Source organism: Macrotis lagotis, chromosome 4 (genome assembly GCF_037893015.1).
Source record: "Macrotis lagotis isolate mMagLag1 chromosome 4, bilby.v1.9.chrom.fasta, whole genome shotgun sequence".
Taxonomy (NCBI): domain Eukaryota; kingdom Metazoa; phylum Chordata; class Mammalia; order Peramelemorphia; family Peramelidae; genus Macrotis; species Macrotis lagotis.
Window position 1 is genome coordinate 117305940 of NC_133661.1, and position 25316 is coordinate 117331255.

General features: G+C 34.8%; 1 protein-coding gene across 7 annotated transcripts in view; it reads left to right on the forward strand.

Moving 5' to 3' along the window:
* The window catches only part of SH3GL3 (SH3 domain containing GRB2 like 3, endophilin A3), a 161613-nt gene that overhangs the window by 51474 nt on the left and 84823 nt on the right, over positions 1–25316 (forward strand). The window contains exon 1 of one of the 7 annotated variants that reach the window (XM_074233979.1): positions 12474–12603. The exons of the other annotated variants lie outside the window; for them this stretch is intronic. Coding sequence (XP_074090080.1) covers positions 12601–12603 — 3 coding nt within the window. The 5' untranslated portion in view covers positions 12474–12600. Of the gene's footprint in view, positions 1–12473; positions 12604–25316 lie in introns of those variants that run through there. 7 annotated transcript variants of the gene reach the window in all.

Here is a 25316-nt window from a genome sequence, read left to right on the forward strand (position 1 = left end):
GTGATTAGGTATATCAACTCCTTAAGGGTTGAAATATGGCAGTCACTAATTCTATGAGAAAGAACATGAGGATCCTCACTGTGATCAAAACTTAAATATAGTCAGTTTTGTTATGGCATAATGCCTTCCTAAATATCCATGCACTATACAAAATAAGAAAAATGGTATTAAGGACCCAAACCATAAAACTTTATCGATGACACATAAAAAAGATGGAAGCATAGGAAAAGTGGTAGAATAGTTTTAAACCTGTTAACTAAGAAATATAAATATTACATTAAATAGTAATGCTGTCCATCATCTTGGACTGCATCTCAAGGGTGAAAGCTAGCACAGTTGACAGCTAAAGATGGTGAAGCAGTTAATTGAATGTGAGAAATAAGGAATTGACGATGACACCTCAGTTGTGAGCTTGGGTAACTGGGAGGATGGTGCTACCCTTCACAGGGAAGTTAGGAAAAGAGGAGAGCTTGAAGGACAAGATAATGAGTTCAGTATTGAACATGTTGAATTTTAAAATGTCTTTTGACCATTCAATCTGAGATGTCCACAGGTAGTTGGGGATGTGAGCCTGTAGGTCAAGAGTGAGAGGTTAGGATTGGATAAATAGATTTTAGAATAATTTGCATGGAGGTGACAATCATGGGAGAAATGAGATTAAGTAAAATGGTCAGAATAAAGAAGGTCCAGCCTTGGGAGATGCTCATGGATAAAGATCTTGCAAAGAAGCCTGAGCAGGTGCAGTCAATTTCCATAGAGGAGAACCAAGAGAGAGTTGTTTCTGAACTAATGAAAATCTGGTCAGAAGTTGAACCAGATTTTCTTCACATGTTCATTCAAAGATCAGGAGGATAGGACTGGGTGGCAAGTCAGTATTAAGTGCGAGAGTTTACAGAATCAGGAAACTTAGAAAATGGTAGAGAAATAAATTTGTCTAGGATTTTGGATTGGTACCTCTAAACTTGTGCTCATACTGCAGAGTTGACCAGATTAGAGATTAAGAATAGGCTTCATATTTTTTGGTATGACTAACTGACTGATTCTTTTGTTGAACTATGGATAATTATTTCAAAGGAGATCTTTCTGAAGTGGGTGAGGTGGTGAGGGAGTAGCACTGAAATAAAGTAAGACAGACAATGAAAAGAAGGGATGCAATGGGGAATCTGGTTCCTGGGATATTTGGGGGTTTTTTGGTGAATAATTTTCTCCTTTTTTTAATTAAAAAATTTTTAAATGAACTTTTTTTTTAGTTTTTTGCAAGGCAAATGGGGTTAAGTGGCTTGCCCAAGGCCACACAGCTAGGTAACTATTAAGTGTCTGAGGCCGGATTTGAATTCAGGTACTCCTTACTCCAGGGCCGGTGCTCTATCCACTGCACCACCTAGCCGCCCCCTGTACCACCTAGTCACCCCTTGCGCCACCTAGCCACCCCCTAAATGAACTTAATCAACAAATGTCAATGTTTTAGTATAACAAAAAACAAAATAGGAAATTGTTTGTTTATTATTATATATGTAGTTTATCTGACAAAAGGAAATATTGAATTTAGCATTATGGTAATAAAATTATCATTTGTGTTTTTTTTAACTTTACCATTGCCTTTGGTGTATTTTTAATGTCTAATTTTCTTTTCTTTCTTTTTTCTCTTTTGTCTGTATCATCAATCACTGACACCTCTTTCCTTTTAAAATGACATATTTGCTATTTGTAATAATACTGTAATAATTGTAACAATAGTCCATTACACACAGTTTGTTCAGTAATTCTTCAGTTGTTGGGTGACCACTTTGTTTTTAGTTATTTCTTGCAACAAAAAAGATGTTGTTATAAATATTTTTGAACATATGTGTGATATGTTTTCATACATTATTATGCATTTGCATAAAGAAAACTTTGGCTGTGATACTGCTGTGACATATGATCAGTAATAACTTCAGAGGATTATAATCACAGAGAATGAAAGAATTTGATAGGTGAAACAGTTTACCTCAATGATGTAAAAATATGAATTTTGTAAACATCAAGAAACACGAACATTTCTATTCACAAAGAACAGAAAAAAGCATATTTAATGAATTTGCTTAATTTAAAATTATGTATTTTGGTAAATTTTAATGCAGTTATTGCCAATACTGTCTTGTTTATCTATTTCCTCTTCTAATCTTTCTTTTATTGTCTTTGTGATGCTTTTAAAATGCTCAGTTGACATTCCTTTTCTTTTTGAGGGGAGGTGCTATTATCACTACTCTTTCTTGTAACAAATGAACATATTAAAGTAAAGCAAATTCATATTGAACATGTCTAAAAATTTATGTCTCATTCTGTACCATTAGGCCATCACATTTCTTCCAGCAGTTGGATGGGTACTATGATTCATCATCAGTCATTGCATTGATGACATTTTCTGACTCAGAGTTGTTTTTCTTTACAATGCTGTAATCATCATATAAATTATGATTCTGGTTCTATTTACTTAACTCTGAATCTGTCCATTATGTCATTTTATACAGCACAGTAATCTTCCATCACAATTCATAAATTGTTCAACTGTTCCTCAGGTAATGAATACTCAATTGATTTCTAGTTCTTTGCTATGAAAAGATGCGATTATAGATTTTTTATGCAAATATTTCTTTTTCTCTTTTATTGATTTCTTTGGAGTACTTGCATAGTAGTGGCAGGTTATAATCTCAATTTTAGTGAATAACTCTCATGTTCATGAGTTCAAATCTGACCTCAAATACCCAGTAGCTGTTTGGCCCTGGCAAGTCACTTACCTCTATTTGAACTTCCTCATCTGTAAAATGAGCTGGAGAAGAAAACGGCAATATACTCTAGTATCAGTCAATAAAACCCCAAATGACTGAAAATGATTGAACAATTATTACATCAGGGAGTGAAAGTGACTTGTCCAACATCATCCAAGTAGGAAGTAGCAATCAGGATTTTTGAACTAGATCCTCTGCCTTAAATTCAATGCTCTTTCCCCTTAACCTATAAGATCCAGGGCTTCTCCTAAGCTCTTTGCAATTCTCTCCAGCTTGTCTGTGTCTTAGTTGTAGTCTGACCTCTGATACCAAATGAGTCCAAACCTTAATGATTCCTATGCGAACAGGCTAGTGATCTTGGCATTGAAGGAGAAAAAGGAATACTTTGGATTTTTGCTCTTCCATGGTGCTTTTATTTGTCTTCTGAAAAAAAAAGTTGTATTGTTATGGTTGAAATAAAATTAATTTTTAGTTATTTGCTTTTGGTGAGAAAGTCTCTGGTTCTTTACTCTCATTATATCATGAGGCTTAACTTAAGTTAGAACATTCTTCCTCAAAAGAATTTTGCTTATTCATGTGAGCCAGGAATACTTTTATGATTCTTGGTGGAAGGAGTAAATGGCAATTTAAAGTTTATAGGTAAAATGTAGAAACTTTTTGCTGAACTTGTTTTGTGATTACTTCTTTTAAATTTTTATTTATTTAAGGCATTGGGGCTAAGAGACTTGCCCAGGCTCACACAGCCAGGCAATTATTAAGTGTCTGAGGCCAGATTTGACCTCAGGTCCTCCTGACTCCAGGGCTGGTGCTCTATGTACTATGTCACCTAGCTACCCCACCCCCATGATTATTTTATTTCCTGGAGTTAATAGTATTGTTGCATACTTTATGAAAACTGATTTAAGTAACTGGCTTTCTTTATTATGATGTTTATATTTTTTTAAATCTAAATTTGGATGAGGGGACAGTCTTGTGATTTCATTAGTGTAGTGAATTGAATAGATTCTTCTTCCATTGTTGATCAGCACCTGAACAGCTTAGAGCCTTAGGGAATTACAGAAAAATTTAAGTGATTCATCCAGGTTCACAGAACAATGATATGTCACAGGTGGGCCCAAACCTAGATCTTCTGACACCCACCTGAGTTTTCTGACTACTATGATATAAATAAGATATTAAATAAATAAAAATATGATAACTTTTATTTCAAATAATTGCTCAAAAAATAAAATAAGATCCATTTTGCTATTTATAGTGATAGAAAATGTCATAATTTATTCATTTAAAAATTTGCTTGTCATTTTAAATCCTCTACAAAATGTTTTTCATGTGTATATGTGTTCCCCCTACATCTTGTGTACTGAGTTTATGTTATCATTGTGAATTCTTCTGTCATTTCTCTTTCCTCAGCCTTAATTTTTTTTATAAAATAATGGGTTGAATTAATTACTCTCTTGTCATCTTTTCTATTTTGAATTTCTATAATTTTCTGAGTTTTGAACTGCAGCATTTAATAGCAAAAATGATTATAGATTTCTAAAGATCTAAATTTAATTTGACAGTTTTTTAGAAGGCCTGTAACACATGAGGTGCTGAAGGACAAAGATCAATATACCTCTTGCTTCAAAAAGCCCCAAGAAATCTTCCCTAACTCTTCCCTATCTCAGTGCTTCCCTTTTTAAACTGTTTCCTATTTATCATGTGTGTATGTGTATATAGATATATATATAGATATACATATATGTATATCTATATATATGTATATCACTTTGTCTATTTTTGTTTGCATGTTGCCTCCCCCATTAGATAGACTGCCTCACTAGATTGGTTGATAGTAGAGGAATTCAGAACCAGGAAGTTTTTTTTTTCATACTTTCTTTGCATCTAGTTTCCTTTTCCATTTCCTTTTCTGAGATTGAATTATTTAAGAGTTCTATGTATATAATCTTGTTAGTTTTATATTTTTCTTTTTGCCTCTTTTAAATATCCCTAGTGCTTAGTACAGTGCCTGACACATAATAGGTACTTTATAAATGTTTATTAATTTGAGTAATGATTGTGTGAATCGAAGAGTTTTTTTTTTCAATCCTTGCAGTTGGAAGATCCTGCATTTTAGAGACAACGTCCTGCCTCTTTCAGAAGAATGGTAGATTTAGAAGTCATAGATTTTTGTCATGTGACTTTCACCCCTAGAAGATGGCTTTATTACTTCCCCCCCAAAGTGATAATGAATTATTGGAAGTCCTTTATTGACTAAACTGTTTATTGGCTTGGCAGATCTTGTTGATAAATTTTTATTAGAGAAAGTTCAGTCCTAATCTATAAAACTGCCACCAAATGTTAAAGGGGACTTGGGACATTGCTGCAGTGCATTTTTCAACAGTTATGACTCACTGGTCTTTTTGTATTATTTTTCATGTTATTAAGTGTCTGAGACTGGATTTGAACCCAGGTACTCCTGACTCCAAGGCCAGTGCTTTTATCCACTATGCCACCTAGCCTCCCCATGGTTCCTATGTTGAGAGAGTGATGCTTTCCAGGCAATGTGCCTCAATTGTACAGTGTTCCATTCTTGGTAATGTGGAGGATACAGAGATGTAAAAGACATAGTTTTCTCTCAGGGGCTTACAGTTCAGGGCAAAGATTTTGGCATATTCCAAAAAATATCTATATTTTAAGATATATTAGTATATGAGAAAGCTGTAACCAGACCTATGAGAGGTTCAAGAAAGATTACTCTTAAGCAGATTTGGGAAGCTGTAGGGAGGATTTGGGAAGATTTCATGAAGGTAATATTTGAGTTGGGCTTTGAAGAATAGTTAGGGTTTAGAGAAGAGAGATGGGGCTAGGTACACCCCTACATTCAATCTCCAATTGATCTGTATTAACTCTTCCCTTTTGAGCTTGTTCAATAGTTCAGTCAGGCCACTCTTTTGGGCCCTAGGAACTAGAGGCCCTTCCAACCTGAAAGGTTCATTTTTGTATTCTTGTCTTTTAGCATTTTAATAATACTCATTGGGTTTTTGTAGCAAAGATATTGAAGTGATTTGCTATTGCCTTTGCTAGTTTTATATAGGCAGAGGTTAAGTGTCTTGTCCAAGGTATAAGCTAGTAAGTTTTTGAGGTCAAATTTGAACTCTGATCAATCTGACTCTAGATTCCAGTGTTCTATCCACTCCAGCTCTCCTCCCCAAACTTTTTCTTACTCCCACTCAAAAGCAAGACATTTCTCCTTAAACACTATGTCCTTGGGGTCTGACTTTAACCCAACAGCCTTTTCTTTAGTAGTAGTATTTCTTAAATTCCTTTCTATCAATCACTGTGTTATGTATTGTGGATTAAAAAAACTTTTTTTTTAGCCTTTGACTGTATAACCCTTTTTCTCTTACCAAGTCTACTGCAGTCCAACATGCGCAGAATCAAGGTTATTGCAGATGATTAAATTTTAAAGTATGAAGGAATTTCTGGATGCAGAAGATATAAATTCAAGGTTTATCACTAGTATACTTTTAATGCTATTCATTTTCCTTGGTACAAATTTAAATATTAAATGAGTTTATTCATACTCTCCTATGGTTATGGTGATCCTCCCATCCAAATTGAAGAAAGTGAACCTAACACAATCTCGGGGATTGCAGTAAGCCAAAGTGGAGAGGTGTAAAGCTATACATGGGGCTAGCACATCTCTGTATGATCCTAAATTTCCCTTTTGACCAGTTCATCACAAACAGAAAAGTAAATGTGAGTTAGGGCTCTTACACCTGTCCACTATCCAAGAAACTTCAGTTCTTTGGAGCTAGAAGTGAAGAGTAATTATTGCTATTATAAAGATTACACATTTTCAAGTCTTTGTAAAAAAGCTAAGCTTGAAATTATCACTGCCTAGAAATCTATCTCAAATTTATAACTTAATTCTTATGAAATGAAATGTTCATTCTTAATAAAGTTCTTTTTTTCCTAATGTTATATTTTTGTAGAAAGAAGCAATTTACAAGGCAGATTTTGTCTGGATATCAGGTAAAATCTCTGAACCATTAGAGCAATCCAGAGTGGAATAGGTTGCCACACTAGATTGGTTGTTGATAGAGGAGTTCAGAACCAGAAGTTTTGTCTTTTCAAACTTGCTTTACATATAGTTTCCTTTTCTGAGATTGAATTATTTAAGAGCTCTATATAATCTTGTTAGTTTTGGTATTTTCTTTTTTTTTTGAGGATATTCTATTTTTAATTCTTACTTTTGATCTCATATAGTTTTGTATGAAAAGTTCTGCTAATTCTTTTTATTCTGATATTGTAATTTCTTTTTGCTTGTGTGGTATTTTGTTGATTTGATTTTCTGCCCTTTTCAGTCTGATTGGCTAAGAGTTGAATAACTTTATTAATCTTTTCAAAGAATCAGTTTCTAATTTTATTTCTTATTTCTATAGTCTGGTTTCCTATTCAATTTTTTATTTAATTTTCAATATGTTCTCTTTTTGCTTGTTTTGAATTTGCTTATTTGTTGACTTTCTTATTCAAAAAATGCATTTTCAGTTAATTCTTTTTTATTTTGTTAACGTATACTTTACTTTGGAAACATCATAAAAATTTTGGTATGTTGTTTCATTATATTTTTCATTTAATTATTAATTTTTTCATAACTTGCTATTTAGAATTCCATTGTTAATTCTTTATTTAGGTTTGTCTTTTGTGCTCCCTGAACTGATTACTATTTTTGTTGCAATTTGGTCTATAAAAGATGCATCTACTATTTCTGCCTTTTTGTGTTTTTTTTTTAATTTTCTTATACACGGTCAGTTTTTATAGAAATTCCATATTGTTTTAAATTATTAGTATAATTTTATCTTTCTAGATGTCCGTATTGTTTAGCTGTCATATTTCTGAAGACACCACAAGACCATTAACTCTTTTTTTGCTTTTACATTTGTCTCATGTGTATTTAGAAAGAAATTTGTTTTGTTTTTGCAAGGTAATAGGGTTAAATGACTTGCCCAAGGTCACACAGCTAAGTATCAAGTGTCTGATGTTGGATCTGAACTCAGGGCCACCTGACTCCAGGGCCAGTGCTCTATCTACTGTGCCAGCTAGCTGCCCCCATAGAAAGAAATTTCCTAATAGTCTTTCTGATGTTATTTTATTGTTGTTGTTGTTGTTCTTGGTTTTTGTATTTATTTATTTACCCTTGTATCTCAGTTATCTTGTGTTTGAGAAACAGTTTTTTTTTAGGTTTTATTTTCTTTATGAGAATTTTTTTGGCTTCTTTTTTATGGAATATCCATTAAAATTATATTTAGGTTCAGATTTGCAGGAAAGAAAACCTTGGGCTACATCTCAAGCACTCTTGTGCTTTTGAATACATTATTCCATGCCCTCCTGCAGGTTTTGGTGAGTTCAGAATAGTTTTGTGCTATTTGTAGTTCCTTTCACATATATTTATTCACTTACTGGTCCTTTTTCCTGTTGTTTACAGTATATTTAAAAAGTGTTTAAAAATACAAAATCTTAAAATGTTTGTTTCAAATTCTCTTTTCCTTTACCCCCATTCCTACTCATTGAAGAAGGCAAGAAATAACATAGGAAATATTATCCAACATTTCCCTGTTAACCATGTTGAGGAAGAAACCAAGAAAAATAAAGAAAATGAAAAGTGTCAGTCTGCTCTCAGATTTCATCAGATTTTTTTCCAAGGTAGATAACAGATGATTGCATTGATTAGAGTAGCTAAGTCTTTCACTGTTACAGTATTACTGTTACTTTATTATCTTATGTCATGCAATGTTATTCTACTTCTCTTCATTTTGTAGCTGTTTATATTTTTTAGAAATTTATTTTATTTTTAATTTATGAAATAAAACAAGAATTTCCAAAGCATAGTATAATTAAAAAAAAAGATTGGACATGAAATTGCAAATCTATTATGTGCAACATGCTGTTAGTTTTAAATATACAATAAAATTATGTAAATTTCCTATTATTCCCCCTTCCCCCCCCACACACACTAGAGATGGCTACCAAATATACACAAATAAGTCTATATGTGTTAACTTATTCTATACCTGTTTTTTTTTATCAGTTCTTTCTCTGGATACGTATAGCATCTTTCCTTACATGTCTCTTGGGAGATCTACAATCCTAGAGTTTTCCCTACATATCCTGTATTCAAGATGATTACATTTGCTTGTATAGAGACCATGCTTTATTTTAATGTTATTGCTTTTTGTTTCTTTTCTTCTAGACTGTCCTTCACTTCTATGAATTTTCAGTATCCTTTCTTTTATTTCTTTGGTGAAATTGGCAACATGTATTCAAGCATAAATTTTGTTTTCACAATTCTAATTTCTTTTTTGTAGATCACTCAGTAACATTCTGCTGTATAGTTCCTTGCTCTTTCTTGGAGATCCCTCTGTTTCTCATTTTTCAGCCCAGAAGCACAGAAGAATGCCAGTCGCTATCAGAACTTGAGCAAATTTCTGTCTCTGGAATTTGGAATTCTGGTGTTCTGGGAGGTGTGGGGTATAAATGTGGACAGGGTGTAGGGTTGAGTTTTTTGGTAATCTCAGAGGTTAATTTGAGCAAAGTGTGTGGTAGGGAAATGAAGTGTTAGGAGAGTGCAAATTAGGAGTTAAGGATTATTTGCAACCTTAGCTGTTGATTGAATTGTCATTTCTTTAGGATGTTTGGTTGTCTTAGACTATGGAAACAGGCTGAAATTGATTTACCTCTCAATGCATAATTCCAGTTTTGGAGAGACTTGAGAGACTTAGAATTAAGAGAAAATACCCAGGTCTCTATTGGTTAGTCATATGACCCAGAAGTTTAATGTTGTTCATCAAGGTACTTAATAAAAGGAAAACTACCATCGGTTAGAATTATCCAAAAGTGGAATGAGCTACATAAGTGCATTGTTGTGTCTGCTGGGGGAATTCCTGGTTACTGGTTATTTTCTACTAAAGCCTCTTTGACCACTTTTCAGGAATGTTGGAAAGGAGATTTCTGTTCAGTCATTTAGATCTTTTCCAACTCAGAAATTTTGTAATTATCTTTTGGAATTACGAGATTTTATTATACTTATTGTTAGTTGATTAAAAAAAAATAGAGCTCCCCTTCCTAACCTTTGATCCACAGATTGCATTTTGCGCTCCTAAGAAGGCAAAAAACATGTTGGTCCTTTCAGAATGTACAAAATTTGTTGGTAGATGCAATAAGATTTTACTCACTGACCCTCTGACTTATTAATATTAATCAAGGCATAAAACACAAAACTAACTGCTGCAGTCTGACAGATGATGTCCTACAGATTGCACATGGAAGAATAATGCCCCATAGATAAGGTGTTCCAGGTATCTCCCTTTGCAGTTGATAGTGTTCTGAACCAAGCCTTTAGTACCCAGAGGGTGAGCCAGGTCATGTCACAGCCTCCTTGATATGAGTTTCCTATTTGTAAAATGGGGATGCTATTTGATAGCGTTATTGGAGGATCAAAGAATATGATATAGCTAAAGTGCTTTACAAATGCTAGTGTTGTTATTGTTCACCTCGAGTCATTTAAGAGAGAAGCCCAATGATCTACACTGGAAAAATCAAATAGGTAAAGCACGTCTCTTGTTCAGATGACTTTACAGTTTTAGGTAGAGCTCTTTGAGTTAGTTGATCATGTATCTATTTTGAACTACAGATGGTCACTGAGTTGCTCCATAAAGTAATAGAAGGAGGAGCAAAGCCTTGATTGTATTTTGGAAATTATTTAGCACTTTATTATTCTCAAGTTATTCCATAACATAAAAATCCCTCTTTTACTATTACTGTCCTTCTGGTGATTCTATGTGACTTTAATTATAGAACAATACAATATCTGAATGATCAAGTGGAAGAATATATTTTTGTCTATATTTAGAGAACTATCTTATATGAACAGAAGTGGCCTGCCCATATTACTTAAAGATGATTTACATAAATGAAGCACAAAAAACATTAATTCAATCTGTAAATCAGGAAGGAAAGTGGCTCTCATGTGGCAAGAAAAAAGAATAACAGATGGTTAGCTTGAGTGCAGAATACCATTAAAAGATCAAGAAGTCCTATGGTGCTTTGGGTTTGTATTTTATGGAGGATTTATGTGAATACATAATCAAAGAGTGCACAGGATGAAAAGGCATAGATAAGCTGTGAACTGTACTTATGGAAGCCCAACTCCATAAACTGCATTATATGAGTTAGGCAGCTATTGATATTCTTCTGTGAGAATAAATTTAGACATATTATTGATATGAACTATATTCCTATTTGTTTACTTAATAATAAAGAGGACTATTAAAATTTTATATTCTGAAAGTATTAGAATTTATAGACTAACAAGGCAACCAACTTCTTACTACCAAACACTTATTTCCAAGTCTTAAGGGATTAGAAATTTTAGTTAGTGTGCTCTTTGAACTTGCATAATTAAGTGCATGTTAGATGTTCTTATCTTTGGATACCTGTTCTCCTTTACATTTCAGATTAGGAAATAACAAACTAATAAGTAAAATTCATTAACAACCTGATGAGTAAAAATCATTTAAAATTATGAAGATCCAATCCACAAAAAAGTTATGCTGCCAGAGAAGTACATTAATCCCTTTTAGATGTGGGTCTCCTTTAGCACCTTGAGTACCTTTGTTTACCTAAAAGAATAAATCCATCTCCCAGTTCCCTAAAATTAATGGAAACAAAAGTTAGCCTCAAATGGTAGCTTAATGTAGTGAGATTGAACTAATGATAACTGTAATTGAAATTACCCCAAACATTCCTCTTTTCTAGCAAGACAATATAACCTTTTTTTGAGAAAATAGTTGTTGTTTACATTAACCCATTTTCTAATTTTAGATCAAAAAGCTAATGAAATTGAAAAGTATTTTCACATCTGAGAAAAAAACCCTGAAAAAGACGGTAAAGTTCCCTCACAAGTCCACAGTGATTGCCATGGCCATTTTTTATTATTGTTCAGTCTTGTTGAACTCCTCATATCTTCATGTGGAGGTTTCTTGGCAAACTTGAATGATTTTCAATTTCTTTCTCAAGCTCATTTATTAGATGAGGAAACTGAGGTAAATAGGCTTAAGTGACTTGCCCAGGTTCTACTAAGTGTCTTATATTTGAACTCAGGAAGATGAGTTTGGTAACTAATTCCAGATTAGCTCTGTACCACCAGCTGTCTGCCCATGGCCATTAGTATAGACATAATGATTTGGGCATCATTAGAGATTTTCCTCAGGGCAGAAAGGTTAGAGGTGTTGATAGAACTGTCCAGTACTCTTCTTCCCCTGCCCATCTGTCACCAAGAAGTAGTGGTAGCCTTATCCTGGAACATAAATTCTTTTCTTTCTTTCTAGTGCCATAAAAGCTTCTTGGTTTCCAGGACAGGTTGCTTTCTCTGTAGTCCTGGTTTGAAGAACTAGAGAGAACTTCCTTTCTTGGACTGAACAAAAATGAACTTCCCATCTCTACCTCCTCCCCATCCCCAATACTTACTTCAGCCACAAAAAAATACTACTTTCTATTTGGTTATTAGTCATGAAAAATCTACCTCGAGTTAGCATCAAGAACAGTAGGGGCCTGAAAAATCTTATTTCTAGAAAATATATGGAATCTTAGCTCTGCAGAGAATATTCTGTATTTGCAATTCTGCTCATGTCTTATAGTAGTTACTTTGTGACAAAACACAGGTTTGAATTTGCTAGGGCTGGAAGAACACCTGATTTCCAGGTTTAAAAAGATTGGTGTGAACCTTGGAAGAATTCAAGAAGGGTTCAAAGAACGCGGAAAGAAGAGAATAAGGATTAATGAACTCTCGATGGTATGTCATATGTATGTGCTTCTTCCTATAGAAGGTGTGGAAATGGGTCCTTTGAAGAGGTTAGCTTCTTGTTTCAAGGAGTGATTATGAGAATTCATATATACTACCAAAACTGAGGCCATACTCTACTGGCCAAATGTAAGACAGAAAAGTCATGGTAATTGGTGACACTCCTAAGGCAAAATGTACGTATGATTGACATGAAACATGGTTTCCATGACATCGCAGATTTGACCAAGGCTCTCTAAAGAATTTTCAGTCCTTATAGGAGGTGATTTACATAGGGGCAAATATTAGAAGCAGAAAGAATTTAGAAAACATTGTTAGGGATTTTGAAAGCCTGGGTAAAAATATGGTGTTATTTTTGTTACTGCTGTTGTCTCATTTAAGGAAAGTGTGGATTCAGAAAGTGAAAGTTGATCAAGATGGTGTTTGAGGATGGTATTTAAATTTTTATCCCAATTGCAGAGGGAAGAGATTTTTAGACTGGAAATCTGTGAATCTGGATCAAATTCTAGTTCCCCTCCTTACCTGTATGACCACTGGCCTTAATCTGGATTAGATTCCTTCTTTCCTTCTAAAGTTCTTTCTAGGCCCCAATCTGTAGTGTCATAGAATAGGAGTAAGCAATTTATGGCCAAGGGTTATTTTTGCCTGTCACTTTGAAGGTGCTTAGTAAGTGCTTGCAGATTGATTTTCTTAGAGATTTGTAGATCTGATCAGAGGCAGATATCAATGGAATATAATGGAAAAACTTTTCAAGGCTTAGAGCTAAGGGATGATCCCTAGAACTTGTGAGTTCTCTAATACTGTTTAATTGGAGGCAGGATCATTACTTTTGGATCACTCCCCAACAAGGAGATTTCTGTTCATAGCTGAATTAGATTAGAAAACTCTGAACTCTCTTCCAACTCTTTGATTCTTTGCAATAAAGCCTCCTTCTCTTAACAGCTCTGGATTCTTCTGCATAAGAACAAGTTCTAAGAGGAAAGGGAATAGATATTTATTAAGCACCTACCAGTGCCATACACCGACTGCTTTACAAATGTTATCTAATTTGACTCTCACCATAACTCTCCAAATCACATGTGGTTATTAACTCCATTTTTGCAATTGAGGAAACTGAGGCAGACAGCGGTTGAGATTTGTCTAGGGTCATACAATTAGTTAAGTGGCTGAGGCTGTATTTGAACTCAGGTTTTCCATATACCAGGCACAGCACTATATTCACTGCACCATCTAGCTGCCCTAGAACCTAATAACCTAGAAATTATTCTCAGATAGAGGTAAAAGCTGGGGCCCTCTGGCAAATGGAGCCTGTAAATATTTTGGTAGAACTAGATTGAAATGTAATTGTGAAATATTTAATAAAATAAATAAAAATACAATACAACATAATCTTAATTTATGATTTTCTAAATCATTATGTGTTCTGCAGAGATCCATTTCTATTTGAGTTTGACACCCCTGCTCTAAGGTATCTGTCTTTCAGTGTTCTTCAGTTTGAGAATTTGGTAAAAATTAAAGAACTGAAAAAGTGCTTCAATATTATAGTAAAACAAAGAATGTCTTCTATTTTTTGAACTTAATATTCTCTAAAAAGTTGAGCAGCTATACATAATGCCCCTTTTCTTAATTTTAAGAAAATGAATTAAAAACATAGAGGATAACCTCTCTAAATTTATTAATATAACATTTTGCCATGTGGGACTTTGCATATCACTTTCATTTTCTTAGCTATCAATAACAACACTTGTAATGCTTAATTTTTGGAAATAGCTTTGATTTCAGAAAACTGGAAGTTTGTCTGAATTGAGGTAACTTTTTGTGTTAGTGTATTTCCTGATTTCCAAGCACAAGTTAATTTCTTCTACATGCTGGAAAAAGTAGAAAATTATAAAACTGGTGAGAAACCAGAGCAGTCAGATACTAACAATGGTATATCTTGTTAGAATCCCACTCTGCAGTTGTGGATCAAGCACCTGAGGAGCTATATATCATTTCATCTTCAAAAATATTTTTCTAACATCAGACTTCCATCTTATTATAATTTAATTAAAAGCAGAGCACTGCTGCCTTTACTTAGATTTCTGCTTCTAATATTAGATCCAAAGAGATTTGGAGATCCATGAATTATGTCATCCTTCCTATTTCCTAACAATGTCATTTAATTTTCTTCTGTGAATATAATTGTAAATAACAATAGATTCTTAAGCAGTTGGTGTTTTCTGATTTATATTATAAGGAATGGCTGATGTAAATGTACTACTGTCTGATTCAGATGAAGTGATTGCTGACGAAGTTGATCTGAGAATCTTCAGGGTGTCCTGCATTTGACTCCTAAAGCATCCTTATCAAGTACAGTGTTTCTTATGTTTATGATTCTTAACTTTTCCTTTTCCTTGAAGAGTTTCTTCTTTTCCTTTTTTTGGAGTTTGGGGTTTACAATTGCTACTCTATCTTGTTTATTTTACAACAATAGTAGTTTTACCATTTCATAGACTCAAAGTATCATAGAGTTAAAACAAACCTTAAAGTTACTTTGGATAATAGCCAACATAATGCAATAATCCTTTTAATATTACAGGTGGTCCTTTATATAATACAATAAACATTGATTGGGCATTTATTAGATGCCTAGGGACTATGATAAAAGCTAGGGATTCAAACCATAAGAAAGGTAGTTCCTGCCCTCAAGGAATTTACTATCTATTGGGGATGATAATACCCAAAAGGAAGCTTTTAAGAGGGAAGAATAGAAGATAATTGCAGCAGAGGTGTGATGATGGTAGGAAATGAAGAGGTGTATGGGCTTCTAGGCTTTTTTTTAAAGGGAGGCTATGAGATGAGGGTTTTTTTTTTTATTTTTGGCTCTACCAGTTTCCCAGTCATAGGATCAAAGGCAATTTGGGGGCCTGAAGAAATCTTTATGATGATGAAAGTAAGGAGTTAGAGTATGATATTTGAGTAGAAAAAAAAGCATTGCATCTAGTAGGAAAGTGTATTAATGGTCAATTTGTTGACTCTTCTGATTTAGTAATGAAAAGCACATTTACAAAATTGGTTTCAATATATTGACAAGAATATAATTTTCACCTAGTAGACCCAGCTGGACAGGATGCTCCTCAGATGCACTACATAAATATTAATGATTTATTCAATGACATCGATAAAAAGCTTTAAAATGATTAAAGTTATCCATGGTAAGTTTTGGATTTGGCAGGGGAAGTTCAAATAACCATCATGTTAGTTGGGATAATAGAGGTTAACATATGATATATGCAATTATTTATGAAAAAGGGAAAACTTTAGCAGAATGCAGCTTTTTTGGAATCTTCTGCCAGAGAAGAAGCAGAAGAAAAAAAAATGATGCTTTATCAGTAAAGTCTTCATTCTTAATAATGTAATTCCATTACAAAAGCTGAGGATTCTGATTGTATAGTCTGCCTGAAAAAACAAATTGCCCATTATCCTGTAAGATAAACTTTTCTTTTTAAAAAATTTAACATGAAGAGGTTATTTGGATCAGAGTTTTTGTCCTCTTTCCTTTAGATTATGTTCTACTCTGACTTTCTTTTAAATTTTCATTTAAAAATTTTAATCAAACTTATTTTCAATTTATTTTATGTCTAAATATCGCCACTAAATTTTACTTGCGCCAATTTTTCAGTGTAGTTTGTTGATTAAAATAATGCAGTGAAGTGATATATATTGTTACACTATTCTTTTCCCTCAAAATTAATTAATTTACTTTTAATATTTGTTTTAAAAATTGAATTCCTAAGAGAGCATTCTGTGTACACATTAACAACAACATTGTGTAGATGGCAGCAGCAGAAAGAGCCTCTCTTAGGTGCTCTCTCCAAAATATTTCAAAAACCTCAAAATTATGACTCTAATTAAATTTTTGAGTGACAGAACCCACAGAAAGATCCAGTGAGGCAGTTCTTCAGCCCAAGGTCCCCTGGAAAATAGTGGAAAAACTCTGTTCCAGGGGATTGGAGGGGTGGCCATGCCAGAGAGAAGGAACTTCAGGCTCTGGTCAACAGCCCCAGGGCACCTAGGAACAGCAACTCCCAGCAGCAGAAGCAGTTTCCTGACCTACCCCCCAGGGAGCGTCAAGCACAACTTGGAAGGTTAGCAGGGAGCTCTCTGTCAGAGTGAGTGTGAAGCCCAGATCCTCAGCGCAGCTGTGGTCCTCAGTGTACCTGCCACAGCTCAGATCCAGGAAATGGAAGCAGGCCTATGAAGCTGCCCAGCAGGAGCTTCCAGGCTCAACCCACTGAAGGTAAGGGAGTGGAGGGAGACTGCTGAGGTCTGTCCTCTGTCCCTGAAACAAGACTCTGGAGCTCTGACCACATTCAGACCCTGGTAGCAGTCTAGGCCCCCATAAAGCAGGGACTCCCCCCCATAGCCCTGGGGGAGAGGGGTGTGCTTGTGGTCATTCACAGAATAAGAGAGCAGTCAGAGTCTCACATACTGAGGTCCTTGTGGTGGATGTCCCAATAATACTCAAAAGCTCAGGACACTCCCCCAAACCAAGCACAGGCTGAGGAAATGAGTAAACAGAAGAAAAAAAAAGGAACCTGACCATAGACAATTATTTTACTTCCATGGAGGACCAAAATACCCAATCTGTAGATGAGAAATTCCAAGCTTCTACCTCTAAAGACTCCAAGAAATATAAACGTTGGGCTCAGGCAATGACAGTGCTCAAAAAAAGATTTTGAAAATAGAGTAAGAGAGAAAGAGAAGAAAAATTGGGAAAGGAAATGAAAGAGATACAGGAAAACCATGAAAACGAAGTCAGCAGCTTAGTCAAGGAAATCCAAAAAAAATGCTGAAGAAAGTAACATGTTAAAAAACAACTAATGTCAAATGGATAAAACAGTTCAAAAAATTATTGAGTAGAAGAATGCTTTAAAAAACAGAATTGCTCTCTTCGATAAAAACTGCTAGGAAAATTGAAAGTTAGTATGGAAGAAACTTAGATTACACCAACACCTCCCAACTTATACCAAGAAAAGATCCAAATGGATACAGGATTTAGCCATAAAAAACAATATTATAAGCATACTAGAAGATCAAGGAGTATCAGATCTATGGAAAGGGAAGCAGTTTATGATCAAGGAAGAACATCACTAAAAACAAACTAGATGATTTTGATTATATTAAATTAAAAAGCTTTTGCACAGACAAAACCACTGTAACCAAGATAAAAAAATGTAATAAATTGGGAAACAATCTTTACAACTAGTATTTCTGACAAAGAACTCATTTCTAAAATGTACAGAGAACTGAGTCAAATTTAAAAAAAAAAACAAAGCCATTCTCCAATTGACAAATGGTCAATGGATGTGCAAAGGCAAATTACAGATGAGGAATTTAAAGCAATTCATAGTCATATGAAAAAAATGCTCTAAATCATTACTTCTTACAGAAATGCAAATTAAAGCATCTCTGAGGTATCACCTCACACCTCTCAGACTGGCCAATATGATCAGAAAGGACAATGATCAGTATTAGAAGGGATGTGGGAAATCTGGGACACTAATACATTATTTTTTTAATTAATTTTTATTAAAGTTATTATTTGAGTTTTACAATTCCCCCCCCAATCTTATTTCCCTCTCCCCACCCCCCCACCCCCACGGAAAGCAATCTGTCAGACTTTACTTTGTTTCCATGTTGTACCTTGATCCAAATTGGGTGTGATGAGAGAGAAATTATATCCTTAGAGATCAGACAATAAGATATCTGTGTTTTTCTAAATTGCATGGGATAGTCCTTGAACTTTGTTCAAACTCCACAGCTCCTTATCTGGATACAGATGGCATTCTCCTTTGCAGACAGCCCAAAATTGCTCCCGATTGTTGCACTGATGGAATGAGTGAGTCCTTCAAGGTTGAACATCACTCTCATGTTGCTGTTAGGGTGTACAATGTTTTTCTGGTTCTGCTCATCTCACTCAGCATCAGTTCATGCAAATCCCTCCAGGCTTCCCTGAAATCCAGTCCCTCCTGGTTTCTAATAGAACAATAGACACTAATACATTATTGGTGGAGCTATGAAGTCATCCAATCTTTCTGGGGAGCAATTTGGAGTTATGCCCAAAGGACAATAAAAATGTGCATACCGTTTGATCCAGCAATACCACTACTGGGTCTGTACCCTGAAGAGATGATGAAAAAGGGTAAAAACATCACTTGTACAAAAATATTCATAGCAGCCCTGTTTGTGGTGGCAAAGAATTGGAAATCAAGTAAATGTTGGGGAATGGCTTAGCAAACTGTGATATACATATGTCATGGAACACTATTGTTCTATTACAAATCAGGAGGTATGAGAATTCAGGGAAGCCTGGAGGGATTTGCATGAACTGATGCTGAGTGAGATGAACAGAACCAGAAAAACATTGTACACCCTATCAGCAACATGGAGGTGATGATCAACCCTGATGGACTCGTTCATTCCATCAGTGCAACAATCAGGGACAATTTGGGGCTATCTGTGATGGAGAATACTATCTGTATCCAGAGAAAGAACTGTGGAGTTTGACTATTACCTTTAATTTAGGAAAAAACCTGATATCTCATTACATAATCTTGCTATCTCCTCAAGGATATGATTTCTCTTTAATCACATTCCATTTGGGTCATTGTATACCATGGAAACAATGTAAAGACTAGCAAATTGTCTTCTGTGGGGGGTGGGGGGCAGGAAGCAAGACTAGGGGAAAAATTGTAAAACTCAAAATAAATAAAATCTGTGTGTTCATCAAAAAAATAAAAATAAAAAGCAGAATTGGCCAGATGGAAAAGGAGATAAAAAAGCTCTCTGAAGAAACAAATCCTTCAGAAGTAGAATGGAACTAAAGGAAGCTGCCGACTTTATGAGAAGTCAAGATACAATACTTCAAAACCAAAAGAATGAAAAATTAGAAGAAAATGTGAAATATCTCATTGAAAATGAGAACTAGGGGCGGCTAGGTGGTGTAGTAGATAAAGCACCAGCCTTGGAGTCAGGAGTTCCTGGGTTCAAATCCGGTCTCAGACACTTAATAATAATAATTACCTAGCTGTGTGGCCTTGGGCAAGCCACTTAACTCCATTTGCCTTGCAAAAACCTTAAAAAAAACCTAGAACTGGAAAACAGATTTGGAAAGATAATTTAAAAATTATTGGGATACCTGAAAGTCATGATCAGGGAAAGAGCCTTGCCATCATTTTTAAAGAATTCCTACAGGAAAATTGCCCAGTTATCCTAGAAGCAGAGGGAAAAAATAGAAATTGAGAGAATCCACCGATCTCCCCCAGAAAGAGATCCTAAAAAAACAACCTTCAGGAATATTATAGCCAAGTTCCAGAACTCCCAACTCAAAGAGAAAATATTACAAGAAGCCAGAAGGACACAATTCAAATATCATGGAGCTGCAGTCAGGATCACACAGGACTTAGCAGCAACTATATTAAAGGCTCGTAGGGCTTGGAATATAATCTTCCAGAAGGCAAAAGAGCTTGGAATGCAATCGAGAATCAACTACCCAGCAAAACTGAACAGCATCTTCCAGGGGAAAAATGGACTTTCAATGAATCAGGGGAATTTCATTTTTTCCTGTTGAAACAAGCAGAGCTGAACAGAAAGTTTGACCTTCAAATACAGGACTCAGGTGAAGCATAGAGAGTGGAGGAGAAGGGGAAAGTATGAGGAAATTAATGATGACAAACTGCATGTATTCCTGTATGGAAAGATGATACTGATAATACTCATATGAACCTTCTCATTTAATAGATCAGGTAGAAGGAGCTTTTATAGATGAAGCACAGGAGACAGCTGAATTTGAAGATATAATATATTGTAAAAATGGAATCAATGAGTGAAAGGGGCATGTTTTGGGAGTAAGAGAAAGGAGAGGTAGAATAGGCTAAGATATTTCATATAAAAGATATTTCATGTAGCTTTTGCAATGGTATGGAAGTGGGGAAGGTGAGGAGGAAGGAAAGAGGAAAGGGAGGGGGGGGATGTGGGTGATAGAGAAGAGGGTAGATCATGGGAGAGGATAGTTAGATATAACACATTTTCTTTTTTTACTTTTTTCAAGGTGCTGAGATTGGGTGGCTTGTCTTGGACCACAGGGCTGGATGGTTGCTGGGTCTCTGGGGTGGGATGTGGGCTTGGGGCCTCTTGGCCCCAGGGCTGTTGCTTTGTCTGTTGTGCCACTTGGCTGCACCATAGCACATTTTTGAAGAGGGACAGAGTTGAAAAGAGACAGAAAATATAATAGATGGTAGTGAGGAGGAATGGATGGAGGGAATTACAATCAGTAATAGCAACTATGGAAAAATATGGAAGTAACTTGTATGATATAAAGAACATCATTCACCGGAGACAGAGCTGAGGGTATCAGAACACAGACTGAAACATATTTTTTCTCTTTCTTTTACTTTATTTCTCATGAGGTTTTATATTTTTGTGGGGGAGGGGGGTATTATGTTTACTCTTAAGAATATTTTAGTAATGTGTAAATAAAAAATGAAATCTTAAAAAAAATAACATTGTAAGTTTATCAACTAAGATGGATGCATCTCTGCTCAGAAGTTCAGAGAGCTAGAACAACCCTGGGAGATCTGTTGTGGACAACCCCATCCACAGCAGACAAAAAAATCTGCATGAACACTGTTCACTTTTTTAAAATTTGCCTTATGGTTTTTCCTTCCTATTCCATGATCTTCTTTCTTTTCCCTTAGTTCTAATTCCTTATACACAAAATGAATAATATATAAACGTGTTAAACACAAATTTTCATGTACAATATTCACTAAACTATTCCTTGCTGAGGGGAGGTGGTGGGAAGAGAGGGTGGAAGAAAATTGTATAACAGAAATATGCAAGTGAATGAATGTTGAAAAACTTTCATAACTTGTAATTGTAATATAATAAATGTAAACATATTTCATATAAAAGATATTGTTGAATTTCTAAAAATGTAATGTAATAAAATAAAATTAGTAAAAAAATTTGAGTTTCAAATGCTCTTCCTACCCCTGGTTCCTTCCTCACTGATTAAGAAGACCAGAAATATGATATCGATTATACATTTGAAGTTATGAAAAACATTCCATATTAGTCACGTAGCAAAATAAAACAAAACCAAGAAAAAACAAAGTGAAAAAATTTGCATTTAGTTCTATCAGTTCTCTCTCTGGATGTAGATAGCATTTTTCATCATGAATCCTTCAGAACTATTTTGGGTCATTGTCTTGATCTGAGTAGCTACATCTTTAAGAGGTGATCATCATTACAGGGAGGAGAAACATATATTGACCATAGTACTGAAGGCTTCCCAGACATGGCTTGATAAGTATGCTTCATAGGGAAATTAACTCTTGAATACTTTTCCCTGTTATATAACTTCTTCTCCTCTGTAGCTTATTTTTTCTTTGTTTTCTTTTTTGAGGGGAGAGTATCTAACTTTATATAGAGGACTTATGACTAGACTCTTGTGCCTTATTTGTTTTTCCCATTTTAATGCTTTTTTAAAAAAATTATTGAAGCATTCTAATGGCAAAGCATATGATTCCTTTCTCTCAAATACTTATTAATCTGTCTGTTAAGTACTTTAAGGGTAGTGTTGTCTTGATTCTTGAATCCATTAGACATTTATGCTCTGATCCTGCAGGAGGCTTGCTTTAAAAAAGCTAATTGTACTCTTATTTGTCAAATGTTCTGTGTTACGTCTTCTACATAAAGTTACTAAAAGATTTCCTGCCAGTGTATATTTTTAGTTACTTAAAGTGCTATTCCTCAAAACATGTTGCTTTTTAATTCCCTTCCTCACCTTTTCTCACAGCATTCTACTATTTCCTGATATTAAAATGAGATGTTCAATCCAGATGATCTTTCTTCCTCCAAACATTAAGAGTTAGAATGTGGTGTTAGAAAATCAACAAATTAGTCACATGAACACACATACATACACATACACACCTTATTATATGTGTCTAATAATAGTTGTCCTTCAATTTGAAGATCACACCTACCATGTTAGTGGTGGCATGACTGGCACATGTTTATAATAGTGAGGGGTGTGTTGTACAAAGACATCCTTCATACTTGCCTTTTTCAGAAGCATTTCACCCCATGGTCTGATTTAATGGGAAACAGGACTTTTGGTGATGGTCTAGATACTGTGGGTGTCCTCTGTCCTTGAGTATGATTTTTCCCCTCCCATTTCAGTGAGGCATCTGGCACAAAGCAACACTAGACAAAATGTGAGTAAATGATGCAAAGAGGTGACTCCATGGTACATCCTTACCTGTCTTTTGATGGAATGATCATCAATATAGTCTTTTTTGACAGCTCTTCAAACATACTACCTCTTACCGCAGAACCCAAAGACTGGTTTCCTGGAAGCTGACCAGCAGAACATAGAAATAATGCCACTGGATTGCTAGTTGACATCATTTATGGTTGGAATTACAAGAGTATCTGATCATCTTTGTTCTTCCAACTTTTATTCTTGATTATTGAAACCATTCTTGGAAAATGCTTTCTCTCTGGCCCATCTTGCGCCTTAGAATTTCACCCCTATTAGCACAAAATGAATACAGTAGATGAAATAGGAAATCAAATGATACTTTAATTGAATTTCTTATAGTTGAATACAAATATAGTTGGTAATGACAAGACTTGACATGTGGTTAAATATAGGCAGTGAGAGAGAATTAGGAATGGAGGATGAATCAGAAATTGAGAAAACGAGTACCTAGAATGACAGTTGTGTTCTCCACAGAGAGGGAAGTTAAGAAGATGGTATGGTGTGGAAGGAATTTTAGAAACATTGGTTATTTGAGGCTTAAGATGTCAGTGGGTAATCCAGTGGGAGATATCTAGTAAACACTTTGTGATATGAGACTGAACCTTAAGAGAGAACCTACAGTTGCATGTTGAAATCTAGAAAACCATTGAATAGGATGAACTCATAAGAGCTTTTGAGATCACCCCAGCCACAAAGAGAAATAGCCTTACCCCTGATCTCATCATCAACAGAGAAGGATTCAAGGTCAAGAACTCTGAAATCCCCTTAGGTGGCCCTAAATTACTTTTCATCTCTCCCTAAAAATCTATTTTTCATCCTCTCCATGATCTCCAAATCCTCTATCCCTCAGTTCTTCCAGTCATCACTTAACTTCACTTTTCCTAACTTTTCAATCTTGTCTTCAGAGTTCTTTTCCTCCATGTTTACAAGCCCTGGTTTGCTTCTACCATTCATCTCCTTGGCTTTTAGTCACATGCTACCCAACAGTGCTGAGTCAACTACAAATTTGTTACTAGTCTCAACTAGACTCTCATTAATGAAAGATTTTAGAAATGATTCTTAATGACATTCCCCATTTTTCAGGTCTTTGAAACTACATATTTTTGCCCTTCTCAATGCAGAATCTGCTTTTTTATTTTACTGTGAAAATATAGGCTAGCAACAGCAACAATTTTAGGAGTTGAGGAAGTTGAACTAGGAGACCAGGGTGTTTGAAGGATCCATAGTAGTCTATTGAAGTCCCCAAGTATAAGGATAAGGGATTAGGGTAGAGAGTACTAGATTAAAGTCTAACTCAGTACGTTGTTAGGAACAAGGGAAATAATATAAAACTTTATAAATATTGCTATTATTTGTAAAATGAAAAGATGTATTTGATTCCTTTTAGTTCTATATATTTATAAATGCTTGTTCATTTGTCCGTGCCTCATTATAAGGCAAAAGAAAAGAGTTTGGGAAGACTGTAGCTTAATTTATTTTCTAAGAGTTATTATTTTTTTATTTAATGCAAGCACTACAGAATGAAATTGCCAGAAAAGTTTATCTGGAATGTATAGTAATTCTGTATTAGGTCTCTGCCTAGTGTCTCATTTTGAATAGAAATGCATAATTACTCTTAGTTTTTTTTTTACTTTAATCATATATATATATATATATTTATACAGATATAAATATATATAATATAACTTTTTGTTCATAGGAGAAAAATATGCCCAATTGTTGTGAAGCTGCATGAATTCTAAGTGAAGTCCTTGAAAAGTATATTATATTTTTCAGTAAAATAGTCATTGTTTTGCGTAAATTCTGAACAAAATTACTTAAGTGGGATCTAGATTCACTTATTTTTCCTTCTTTGAAATTTGGTAATGATTGAGAAGAATTAATGTTTCACAACAGGAGTGTCACAAAAGTTCTAAAACTGCTTTACTTATAGAGGAAATATGGTGATTCGGAAAGAATACTAGACTTGAAGCCAGGACAGGCTATTTTTGAATTCCTACTTTGTACACCCCCCCCCCCCCACAACCCTCCCCAGTCCCAGTTCAAGACTTCTTATATGTACTATCACAATATCTTCTCCATTGATATCTCTGCCTCAAGTCTCCAAATTTATTCTCTGCCCATCTACCAAAACACAGTTCTGACTGAATCACTCATTCTTTACTGCTTCCCTGTTCTTTTTAGGATAGAATATGAACTCTTTCATTTGGCTTTTTAATCCCTTCACAATCTGGATCCAGTCTGCTTTTCCAGACACAACATAAACATTACACCTCTGCAAGCATTCTGGGTTCCATACAAATGGGTCTAATTATTGTTCTTAGTATGAGACATTTAATCTCCTATTTCTTATTTGGAACATTTTTTTACATAGACTTGAAATGTCCTTACTACT